Source organism: Cavia porcellus, unplaced genomic scaffold (genome assembly GCF_034190915.1).
Source record: "Cavia porcellus strain 051 isolate PalLab524CR breed Dunkin Hartley unplaced genomic scaffold, mCavPor4.1 scaffold_24, whole genome shotgun sequence".
NCBI classification, from domain to species: domain Eukaryota; kingdom Metazoa; phylum Chordata; class Mammalia; order Rodentia; family Caviidae; genus Cavia; species Cavia porcellus.
The window spans coordinates 41,015,874-41,028,693 of NW_026947507.1; the positions used below are offsets into that span (position 1 = coordinate 41,015,874).

At 41.0% G+C, this 12,820-nt stretch overlaps 1 protein-coding gene across 1 annotated transcript; it reads right to left on the reverse strand.

Annotated features, from left to right (window-relative positions):
- Positions 1-9,488: 9,488 nt before the first annotated feature.
- On the reverse strand, positions 9,489-12,820 carry LOC101788425 (beta-defensin 8-like). Its single transcript, XM_005008192.4, has 2 exons — positions 12,648-12,820; positions 9,489-9,710 (listed from the first exon to the last, which is right to left on the reverse strand). Exons 1-2 carry the CDS (start codon positions 12,763-12,765, stop codon positions 9,583-9,585), a joined length of 246 nt encoding a protein of 81 aa, XP_005008249.2. The 5' UTR covers positions 12,766-12,820; the 3' UTR covers positions 9,489-9,582.

Here is a 12,820-nt window from a genome sequence, read left to right on the forward strand (position 1 = left end):
TGTCACTTTTGTGTCTCATTAAAAACACCTAAACATTAGCTCCTTGTTATTAGTACCTTTTATGCTCACAGCATATGTATTTGAAGACTGAAAGACTTAAGACATAAATATTTCAACAAAAGTGAAACCATACAGAAACACTCACATGATCTGGCACTCAAAGCCTAAAGCATCTTTGAGGATGCTCTTGGTCAAATAAGGAGGACAAGATGACAGCCAGTAAATTGGGATTTCACAGCACAGTCAGGGCTGTGGTGAGGGCTGTGTCTAAGGCAGCACTGGGTCTCCCTTTTCTTTCAGTGCTGTGACTCTCTCTCCCTGTTTTGTCTCATGAAAGCAGTGAGCTCGCCTTAGGATTGTCTGCGAGGACCGAGGTGGTTAGTTACCAAGTCCAGCACGTGTGGCACTGTCCACACAGTGCTATGAGGTGGGTGAGGGAGGAAGAGGATTTTAACTATTATTCACTTTGAATTAACAAATATTCTGGTTTGGGGTTTTTCTTTCCTTTTCACATTGATGTTTCAGTTCATGAACTTACAATCCACTTCTGGGTGAGTGCAGTGAGGGTTCAAAATCATACCTTGGGTTTGTCTCAAGACAGAAAAACGAAATGACACCTTGTTGGGAGGAGACATTTTTCTCTGGATGGATGCCTTTAGTGGCATGATCAGGGAAGAGAATCACTGACCACAGATACAAATTAAATTACTGAAGTATTTTGCTTTAAAAATGATACCATAATGCCATGCTTTCAAAATTAAATGTAAAGATCACTAAAATATGCAAAATTCAAATAAGTTCTGGATCTTTCGCTCACATTGCACTACACGAAATGGTAGCTTCATTTCGACCTGAACCAATCGTGTCTTTCATCACGTACTTTTGTTTAAACTTTTTTATTCAAAAAGATGTTTCTAGTGTCTGTAAATGTCTGTCTTAGATTGCAGTGTGGTTATATTTAGTATAACAAAGCACTCAGGAAGAAACTGCTGTATTACTGTGGAAAATATTTAATGGTTATTTGTTCTCGAAATAACCCAGCATAAAGGTGTCTATAAAACAGAGACTGCACCGAGTAAGAACTGGGTACCTTTATCTTCCTAAGCGCTCTGTGGTCAGGATCAGGAGACTGAAACTGAAAACAGATTCTAGTTGGAGGAAGAGTGGGTGTGGTTTGGTCTCGACCTCATAGGTACTTGACCGTATCTCCTGTATTTCCAGTATTTTCTCTCTCTCTCTCTCTCTCTCTCTCTCTCTCTCTCTCTCTATCTCAATTTGAATTTTTCTGTGCCTTTTTCTACTCTCGGGCTCTCTCTTCTTCTGTAAGCAATTTGACATGAAACCATCTACTGCAATATTTATGTCAGAGGCTGTATTTTAAGTGTTTGAGCTATCACTTGGCATTTTAGCATTTTGTGGGAAATACACCGAGGAGCACTGTATATTGGCAGCTCTTGTGGGGTTACAGGCTTTTCACCCTGAAACTTTTCCATGAATAAGAGAAAGAGAAGAAGTTGCTTTAAAGTGGTAATTTCCAGTGAAACTTCATCAGAGGGAGATGACAAACCACTGAAGAAATACTAAAAGTATGGAATTGCGAGACAACTTGGGGCAATGAGGCATCACTGAACTTAAAAAAAAAACCCTCATAGAAACTTAAGTGCAATTTCCTTAGCTTTCTCTTACAGATGAACAATTTAGAACAAAAATATATTTTAAAATTAAAATTATGAATAGAATTCATAAATTTAGCAAATAAGTTACAGAGATTCCAAGTAAATATTAATTTCAAATAACCAACCACTAAAACTCTTTTTTTAAAAACTCTTTAATATATCATATCTCATATAATGTTTGAGATCTACATCTACCAAAAAGTATTCATCTTTTTCCCCTAAAGTTCTGTATTGAGAAAGTGCTTAGCAATATTCCAGATATCTTCTTGGACTACATGGGAAGAGAACAAGAAATCAACAAGAAGCAAGTCCCCACCACCACCCTGCTTCGAACCAGCACCATGCAGGGGCTACCGCAGCCAGCAGACAGCCAGACCCAGGCCCTTCTGGCATGTGGGCTGGCAAACAAGAAAAGTCAGCCCCCCCACCCACCCCCACCCCCCATCCCCATAAGCAGCTTGCTGATCCAGAGAAACACAGAGTGCCACAAATAGCTATTGAGGTGAAATGCAATTTAGTGTTTGGTGTTTCACTGACTGCAGGTCTAAGGCCAGTGGTCTGATCATCTGCTCAGAGTATCTCCGTACACAGGTTTCCTCCTGAAGGTGGTAGCCATTGTTAACTCCCTATTATCTTGTTTTGAAGTCCTGTATCATTTCCATTGTTTTGCTGGGTTGGGTTTTATTCCGTTTTGTGTTATTTGATTTTGTTATGTCCAATGGCATGGGCAGCTATTTCAAGGATAGCAGGATATATTATGGTAGCCATTTTGGATTTACTGTTGTCTTGCTTTGAAGTTCTTTATTGCATTCATTGTTTTGTTTTTATTGATTGTGTTCTGTCCTGTTTGTTTAATTTCTACTGTGTGAAGGTCTGGACAGCTGTTTTGAAGACAATGAGAGGCATTATGGTAACCATTGTTGGTTTCATATTGTTTTAACGTCTTGTGTCACTTACACTGATTTGTTATGACTGGTTTTGCTCTGCTTTGCTTGTTTTTATTCTCTTTAAAACAAAGAAGGAAATATATTTATCTATAAATGGTACATTGTCATTAAAGAAAATGAAGCTATTGAATTTCTTCATTTGTTTATTCTCACAACAGGGAAGGTGAGCCATGGTCTGCTTCTTGGTAGATCGTATGATTAAGTGAATCTGAGTTTATTGTGAATGTTATGGAAAAGGCGATTGAAATATTTTTATAAAGATTCTGTGTTGAAAATTTGTGGGGAAGAAAATGCAAACTCGGCTTTTCAAGTTAAACTGCTGCCATTGGGCTTTGATGTTTGCCAGTGTTTTAAACCCTTTCCTCAGTGAATTCAGGCAAGCAGGGATGTTACCTGTTAGTTAGTTCACTACAGTGCCATCAGCTTCTGGAATTTACAGTGAGGTTAAAAAACCCTGGCTCTTTGTAAACAATCATTAAAGAAAATAATTGCAATTTTGAAAAAAAAATATTCCAGGTACAGAGTAAACAATAGATGATTGCTATTTTATTTTCATTACTGCTCTTGTGAAGACAGAATTGGAGGAGTAAGAAAATGTTTAAATGACTTAATAATCTCTAAAACTGCTGTCCTTGGTAGTAAGTGAGTAAAACTATAAATATTCAAAGTGTCTTAACAAGCATGAATAAATGCTGGTCAAGACAGCGGGCAGAGCATGTGTTAGAGCTGTGGATGAATCTTTTAGAGAAGCTAAGAGGGTTCTACCTTCTGCCATCTCAACCAAGTTTAGAGAGACAATCACATGGATAAAAATCTATAATTAATGGTCATATTAGTCAGGACTCTGATGGAGCCTGCAGCGAAGTGCTTGGTAACAGAGAAAGAAGGAGGACCTATACGTTTACATTGCTATTCTTTGAAAGCTTATGGTCTTACGCTAGGAAGGGACTAAAAACTGGTACATGGTCATTGTGTATCCTCATGGAATTAGTGTGACTTTGCAGTGTGTACATGCAACGTGCAGTGATCAAATCAGTGTCACCGCTTCTTTGTTATGAGATGGCCTAAGTACTCTCTTCCAGTTTGAAATATAGAGTGAATTACTGTTAGCTGTGGTGACCGAGTGTGAGACCAACACTAGGACTTAATTATCTTGTCTGTGTGTCCCATGGGCTTGGTGCCATTTCTTACCCCACGTGCCATTCTTCCCAGCCTCCAGCCAACACCGTTCTACTCCTGGGCCAGAGAAATTTCTAAAGGAACACAGTAAGGATGCTGTGTGAGCGAGATGGATGATGATTATCTGATTCGAAGAAGTTTCTGATGTGGTGAGAAACAGCAAGGAAGGGTTAAGGTGCCACAGGAAATTGTGGACAAATGCCCGTGGGGGGGCCCGATAGTCACCAGGACACCTCGCCCTGCATGGGGCTCCCATTTTCCCGTGTCCACGCTGGAGAAGGACACGCACTCATGCCTGACTCTAGCAGTGTTTATTCCAAGCCAAGGCAGTATAGTGATACCTCGGTTCAAAAATTTCTGTTTGTGAGAAATTCAGTTTGCAAACAGGAGTGTTCACAAAGTTTTGCTTATGTTTATGAATTCCACATCGGGTGATGAACACAACTGAGACCATCTTCCCTGCAGGAACATCAATGTGACCCTCTTTTCCAGAAACCTGGATCAAATGAGGTCTGTGAACTGAAGGGCCACTGTATAGTATAAGGAAAAATATAATTTTTATTATAATAAAATAAAATAAAATAAAATTAAGTTATATTATAATACAATATAATAAAATTTTTTTTATAATATAAAAAAATAAAATGGCTCAGCCATTTCAAAACTGCAAACAACATGTGTTAGGTTTGTATTACTGACAAAATACCTGAGATAATCAAATTAAAAGGAAGGTTTAACTCTCACAGCTTGAAGGTTTGGGTCATTGTGACTTGACCTCACTGTCTCGAGGCCTGTGCGAGGTGGGGCATCACACGGGGCAGCGCACGGTGGAGCAAATCTGTTCACCCCATGGCAGCTGGAAGGAGAGAGCAAGAGCTTCAGTGTCTCCTTTAGAGCACAACCCCTGAATGATGTAAATTTACTCACCCAGGTCCACTTCCAAATAATAAAATCCCCTTCCAACGGCGTCACAGTGCGGCGACCCGGGCTTTAACACACAGTGTTACAGTGAACACTGGAGACTCAAGTAGCAGCACACATGGCATCTCACCCTGATCATCTCAGTGTCCATTTCTAAAGCACAATAGGAAATTCCCATGCGTATCACAATAACATCTGCACACCTTACGAAGGGCAATTGCTAGCGTTCACCAGTAAGTAGTATTTCATGTTCACATTTCCCTTCCTGCTCACGTATAGGCTCCATAGTCACTGCTGTTTCTGTTGTGGTTGTCTTTCCAGTGCAGTTTGCATCTAGTTACACATTAAACACGTCTCACTCTGTATATTAACAAGCTGTCCTAAGAACTAATCTTAAAAATTCTTTTTTAAAACTTTTTTATTTAAAGAAAAATAAAAAATAGAAAAAAGGTAGAATAATACAGAATTTTAAAAATTAACACTAATAAATCGCTAGTTAATACATTACATATTATCTTAGAAATAGTCATTAAAGTTACAAAATTAAAGCAAAAAAGTGGCTAGATACTCAAAAATTGACAGTGCACACCCTTCTGTTCAATGATCTAACAGAAATTTAGTAATACGGTCATCTATCTTACACATTTATACATGGTTATATCCTTTAGAGCACTTTCCTTCCCTTTCAGTTTTACAATATCTATTATACATTTTGGATCTTATTAGTCTTTCAGTTTGTATTATATTTTACACTAGAGAGACATAATGTGAGTCTGATTTATTTCACTTATGAGGATAGTCTCAAGTTGCCTGCCTTCCTTAAACATTCATGAAAGCAGCTTTATTGGATTCCAAAAATTGAATAAAGATAGAAATTTTTGGGTTTCTCCTGTATGACATTAATTGTTACTCATTCTTTTTCATGACTCATACGCTTACAATTATTTTAAAGGTAAACGCACTGTCATTTAAAGAAAAATCCTCACCCAAAAGAGGATGATTTTTCCCTCCACTCATGTTTTCACTCCAAAGAACAAACAAACAACAGCTCTAAGTGTGTGTGTGTGTGTGTGTGTGTGTGTGTGTGTGTGTGTGTGTAATTTCTGACCAGCCTAGATCCTGGATCACTTTCAACTTCCTGCTAGAGAAAGTTTATAGTTTAGGTTTAAAAGGGCTTTCAGAATTTCATGCGTCTGTGACTTGTGGTGAATGGTGGCATTGTACTCACTAGTGAGTTGATTCATAGCTGGGTGTGTTGTAGGAGTGGTGAGGCACTGTGAAGTTCACCTAGCAGTGTGTGTGTCACTGTGCCCTGCTTCCCTCTCACTCATCTTCTTGGCTACGAAGAGGTTTGCCATATTCTCCTGCCATGTTTTTCTGCCAGGGCATTCCTGTCTTGGGGCCAACCCAACAGGGACTGAATCTTCTGAAATGTGAGCCAAAATAAACTTCTCTTTCTTTCAGGTGTGGTTTTGGATATTCTGTCCTAGTGACAGAAAACTGGACTGATGGCAGACAATTCTTAACTGAATTGGGGCCATTGTTGAGACTGTACCTGTCCAGGTGACTCAAAAGCCTTGGAGCTGGCCTGAGGGACAAGTTTGAAAAGGTATAGAAATGCCAGCTGGAGAGGCCCAAGGATGTCATTAGCACAGCTTGAAGGGTAATTCTGATCAGACCTCGGAAAACCACGATGCTGTAAGATTGGTAATACGAAAGACCAGGCTCGTGAGGGTTCAGATGGGAATGAGAACTTCATTGGAAACTCAGCTACGTTCCATATACGCTGCAATCTAGAAAAGAATTTGTGTCTTGCCAATGTCCTCAGACTTTGTGTGAAGATGAATTTAGAGGCAAAAGATGAAATGATCTGATGATTTCAAAGCATCTCAGTATTCAAGCTGTGACAATGCTGGCTGCATTCTTCCAGATCCACAGGGAAAATCAGGAAGACAAGTGATTTGAAAATTTTGAAACCTCACTGAAAAGGAAGTGCCTGTAAAGATGAGGCAAAGGACACCATGATTATGAAAAGTTAATATTGAAAAGAAGAAAAATACCTTCCATCAGCACTATAGAAAAGATGGTGGACAGTCTCTTAGGAAGTGGCCAGACTGCCCTTCATAGGTTCATGGGTATAATAAGATTTAAAAAAAAAAATCTTTGACTTGAGAAGATAACTCCAGGTGCTCTGCTCATTTGGAGTTGCCCTGTTTACCCTTGAGTTCAGTTCTGTGACAGCTGTGACCTTGGACTAAGGACCAAGGCTATTGCTTACATTAGCAGCAACCTGTGTGCCATCCTCATGACTTTTTACGAATACAGAATGAAACAGTTGCCAGGTCCTGGTGGCTTCTCCCTGGATTTCAAAGGAAAGTCTGCAAAGCTAGACAATCTGCCCGTGACAGAGCAGTGCATGAAATGGGAGAGTGAAGACTCAGGTGTCCTGAAGATCCCAGGTCTGCAGACATGCCAACAACATGAGATGGAGGCAGAGGTAACTTGCAGGCAGAGAGCAGCTGTATGGGCTGTAACCAGCAATGCTGTGTGTGAAGGGCCACCCACGTGCTTCAGAACTCAAGTGCTACCACAATCTGCCCAAGGAACTGAACCAGGAGCCCCGGGGCTTTCTGTTTGGGCTTCTGCCTTTCAGGCTTGCTTTAGCTCCTCTCTTTTCTATCACACTCTTTCTCCTTTTGGAAAAGGCAGGGTTTGCCTTGTACCATTATATGTTGGAATTATTTGCCTTTCATTTTTGATTTTTATAGGGGCTCATAACTAACTTTCCTTGAGTCTCAAGGAAACATCATTCTAGGACTTTTCAACCATGCTGGAACTATTAAGATGGTATGACCCTTAGACCTGAACTAGATGAATTCTGGGTAATGGATTGGGCAGGTTTGGAATGGTATGGTTTGTGAATGAAATGTTTCCTAAACGACTCTTGTGTTTGGAAGGTGATGGGATTGTGAGGGTGCCTAGCTCATGAGTGGATTCACCCAGGGCTGAGTTCAGTGAGTGATCACACACTTAGGGAGCAGAGCCTCCTTGGATTTCAGTAAGTGGGGGCTGGACTGGAAAGGTACGGGCTTTTTCCAGACTCCACCCCTCCAATTGTGTTTCCTGGATTCCATGAGGTGAGCATCTTTCCTCTACCAAGCTCTTCTTTTGTGTCTTTGTTACTTCAGCACAGCAAACCAAGGACTGAATTTTCTAAATCACGAGCCAGAATAAACCTGTCCTTCTTCAAGTTGCAAATGCTAGTTGTTTTGTCACACAGTGGAAAGCTGACTACTACAGAAATGCTTCCCCAAGAAAAGAGAAGTTTCTCACTCAGAGAGATCCATCCACCTGGAGAACAAGAATAAAGGCGATGGTCACGGTGATGCTGTACTAAAATTCTTTTCTACTCTACAGTCAAAGGTAGTTACTTCTGGGTGCCAGAAAATAAACCACCTATTTTGAAGGAATAGTACTTTAATTACCAAAAGTACATGAATAAAGACAGACTCTGACTGGCTGGAATGGAAGCAGTGGAGTATCAGGGTGAGATCTGGTCCGCAGCTCAAATCTCATTAGTTAGGCCCTCATGAGTTTTTGGTGCATTAGATTAAAGTTATTAGATAATATTATATTATACTGGCATACATCTTTGGGTAACTTAATTTGAACTTGTGATCAGATCCTCTTGTCAGATGTATCTATCTAGATTAAAATATTTTTACTGTTACAAGGTTTCATTTTTTTCTCTTTGAGGTTTTAAGAAAACCATGACATTATTTGGGATCACACTTCCCTTTACACAGAAGCAGCTTATCTGCTAATAAGCAGATCCCATTAACTGAAGAGTTCATGTAAGAAACAGCTATACAGAAGGGACACAGATCATGTGTTATCTAAGAATGACCTCGGAAGGAAGGTAAAGGCTTTTTAAAAATATGTGGCTTCTTGCTGGGTGTAGTGGCACATGGCTGTAATCCCAGCACCCAGAGGCTGAGGCAGGAGGATCATTGTGAGTTGGAGAACTGTGTGGGCTACAAACTGAGTTTGAGACCAGCCTGAAATGCATAGCGAGACCCTGTCTCAAAAAAAAAATTTTTTTTTTGGCTTCTTTTTGCTGCCAAAGGCCTTTTATATTTTGGCCTTGGCTCTCATTTCCCTGGATTCCACACTTTATTGGTGTCACTGGTGCCTTCCTTAAAGGCATGTTTTCCACTTAGTTAGCTTGTATCACACTATTTCTACATGAAGAAAACTTGATGCCGCTCAGCTTTGGCATTCAATTGTAATCACTGGTGATTTAAGATCTCCTTTCAATGGCAAGTGTGTAACTGAATAAGCAAAGTCTGTACCCATTGTGACCTTCCATCCAGAGAGAGAGCAATAACTCAACCTGTGTGTGAACAGAGTGTCGGTCAGAAACACCAGAGAGAAACGAGCAGCTCTGCAGCAGGGAGGACACAGTCTGCCTCCTCTGGCTCTGTGAAGCAGGGGCCTTGGGGCTGGTTCAGCAGAGGAGGCAGGGTGTTCGGGGTGGGTTAATGTGAACGGGGGGCAGCACGATAGCAGAGCACATAGCAGGAAAGCACTGAGGCAAAGTTGGAGGGGCCAGAGGGGCCAGAAGCCCCTGGAAAGCACTTAAAAGCCTAGTGACAGTGCTCCTGGTTCTCCAGTGCAGAACTCAGAGGCAGTCTGCAAAGATTTCAGACGTGAGTTTGTGTGAATGAAACCTCTAGAACCCCACAGTGACAAAAGACGTGATCCCTTATTTCAACAAAATGGTTTAATCTGACAGATCCTTGTTCAGGGGAAGTTCCTGGCTCCACATTTGTCCAGGCAGCCTCTCAGCTTCTGTGCTCTCATTTACAGCATTTGGTGAAGGGGAAACCACAGGTGCCGATGTTTTTCTGATGGGTACCACATTTCAACGTGCACGCACCTCCACTTTTGTAGCAACTGACAGGATTGTTTACAGCATTAGAAAAACCTAAAGTAAATAAATAGATAAAGGTTATACCGAAATGCCACATCAGGAGGGACATGAACACACATGCTCTGACTATCTGGACACCCTCGTGGGTTTCACTGTGAAGGCTGAGATTATTTCACCTGCACAGAGCAACAGGACCAAGGACAGCTTGCATCCAGCTCTCAACAAAGCCCGGCATTGCTGCCTTTGCAGGGGACGTGCATTTCCCCAGAACCAGAATGATGAAGGCCCTGCTCTGTGGCTCCACATGCATCGGACAGGAGCTGTGCAGGGTGGCCTGGCCAAAAGAAGGTCAGCTCTCAGGACCCCACTTGTGTCTGCACACAGCCAACAGTCTCAGCATTGGAGCAGCCTACAGTGATCTGTTACAAGGTCTGTCGTGCAGCGTTTAGTTCACCATTTACACTGAGATGGGAGAAAAGCATACTGCTGCCAAGTACTAGAATTGTTGAATGAGCTCTTGATGCCTAAAGTAACTCAGGTTGAAAACAAAAATTAATAGGTTACCTAAACTTCCAAAGTATTCTTTCTGGTTTCTAATTTCTGGTCATAACCTCATCCATCCATCCTTCCTTCCTTCCCTCCTTCCTTTCTTCCTGTCTTCCTTCTTTCCTTCCCTCCTTCTTCCTCCTCCTCCTCTCCATCTCTTCCTGCTATTGCTCTAAATATCAGCACATACAAAGGTCCATTGTATATATCAAAACCTGTTTGTTCTCTAGTAATATTATAGATATCTCATATAAGAGAAACCAAGAAATACATGAGCATGCATTTCTGATTTATTGCATTTAACAGTGTGGTCTTAAGGTGCATCCATTTCCCTTCAAACGATTCAAGTTTATTTTTCTTTGTGGCAGAAGAGTACTCCACAGAGTGTAAATCTCATTTTTCCTTTATCCATTCATCCGTTGATGGACATACAGCCAACTTCCAAGATTTAGCTCTGAGAACTGTGCTGTTAAAATATTGGTATGTGTGTATCACAACAGGGCAATGTCTTTAATGCTTTTGGAAAGATACCTAGAAGGGGAATAGCTGAGTGAAATGGAATTTCTAGTTTTAGGTTTTTGAAAAATCTTCTACATTACTTTCTACATTGGTACTGCATGCACTACTTTACAATCCCACTATCAGTGTAGAAGGGCTCCTTTTTCCCAGTAGCCTCTCCAGAATGTGTGTGTTATTGTTGATAAAAAAATAGATGATTAGAAGCAGAAAGATCCATATTTCTCCTTTGTGAAAGGAGATGGAGGTAGAAGTTAAAGGGACTGAAAAAAAATAAACCACGATGTATTATGTACAAGGAATGTGAACATTATGTACTGCAAACACTTACCACAAAAAGAAAATGAAATCAAGACATGGCAGATGAAGAGCTGAGGGGAGGGAGCGTACAGAAAGGAACTAAGATGTATTACGTACATGTGCCAACTTCCCACAAGCAGTGTAAGCACCATGTACTAGAAATGTGCGCTAATAAATTTTTTAAAAGCCTCCTTGTTCTTATGAACAAAGCTGAGAAAGCCCAATTTTCCAATATAATTTCTGATTTATTATGTCAAGTCCTAGCCCTACACTTCCTCCTCTTCTCTGTATGCCTCTCTCTAAAGTTTTTCTCTTTTCTTTGTGTTGGTTTCAGGAATCTAAACTTAGGGCCTACCACTTGCCAGGCAGGCACTGTGCTGCTGAGCTATGTCCCCAGCCCTTTGTGCCTCCCTGAAAACCACACTGCTCTTTCCTTTTACTCATCCCTCGGAATGCTGTTGTCATGATGTGAAGGATGAGGTGAAGCTAGGGCATGAGGTGTTGAGAGCCGACCCTGTACGGGGAGGACGGAGCGGCCCTGCAGGGACAGTGTCCTAAACAAACACCTGGGAGCAGCCAGCTCCCCAGGTGCAGGCTGCTCTGGATCTTTCTATGGGGATCTCTGAGCTTCCAGAAGACTCTGGCTTTTGATTCCTACAAGATAATGCTCTGCAATTCTTTATATAATAGTAAACATTTCATGTAAGAAAAAGTCTGAAAAGAAAGAAACTAAGTCACCACAGATTTCACCCAAAATGTGCAGCTTTCGCATGTGGAAAAGTGAGGCCACAGAACTAAAAGCTGCAGGTGGGCCGAGAAGGAAGTGTGAATCCCCAGTGAGAATTTTTTCTAAATGAAAAAAATCCCGAAGTCTTACAGCAAAATAATAAGAAATTGACAGTAGTTCATACACTGTGTATCATTATCTTCAAGCTATTAGCTATTCAGAGTCCAATATACAGACAAGAGTCTCTCTTTCAAAGAAGAAATAGATAATAGACCAAAATTTTCTTTTCAATGGACTATGAAAAGGCAGAAATATAAATAAAACAAATTAGCATAAATATTAAAATATCCTTCTTCTGGGTATCATTCCCAAAGAGTTAATACCATCATATTCCAGGATATATGCATAGCCAGGTTTACAGCAGCACGATTTATGTCGGTTAGATCATGGTAGCAGTGGATTTGTCCACCAGCGGAAGAATGGGTAAGAAAATGTGGTATTCACACACAGTGAGGAGCCACTCTACCACAAAGAAACACAACTTCCTTAAACAACTTTCAAGGTTTTGGAAATGGTGCTCAGATCTGTCATGCAATCCATACAAACTGATCTAAAATGGGTTGAAGGAATGGGGAGGGAGAGAAGAGAAGCATGGAGAGAAAGGAGAGAGAGAAAGAGGACAGGATGACAGAATTCCAAAAAGTGACAAACTGAAGCAACAAAGAAAGAGATAACAAAATGCAAAAGAGAATGACACTGAGACACAGGACAGAGACAAAACAGAAGAGAGAGGTGGGGGAGGCAGAGACAGAGACAGAGACAGAGACAGAGACAGAGACAGAGACAGAGATCTGATTTGGCTCCATCATCTGTTTTGAACTGTTTGTTCCCTGCTTTCTTACCTGCCAGCGTCAGTAAGAATATGAGGAGGATGGAGAAGAGGAAATGAAGGATCCTCATGGCTGACGCCTGGTGGACTTCTGAAGCAGAGACTGGAGAAGAAGTGAAGTGCACTGCCATATAAAGGGCCAAGAGGCTGGAGCAGAGTTCTGTAGCACTGAGCCTTCTCGCAGGG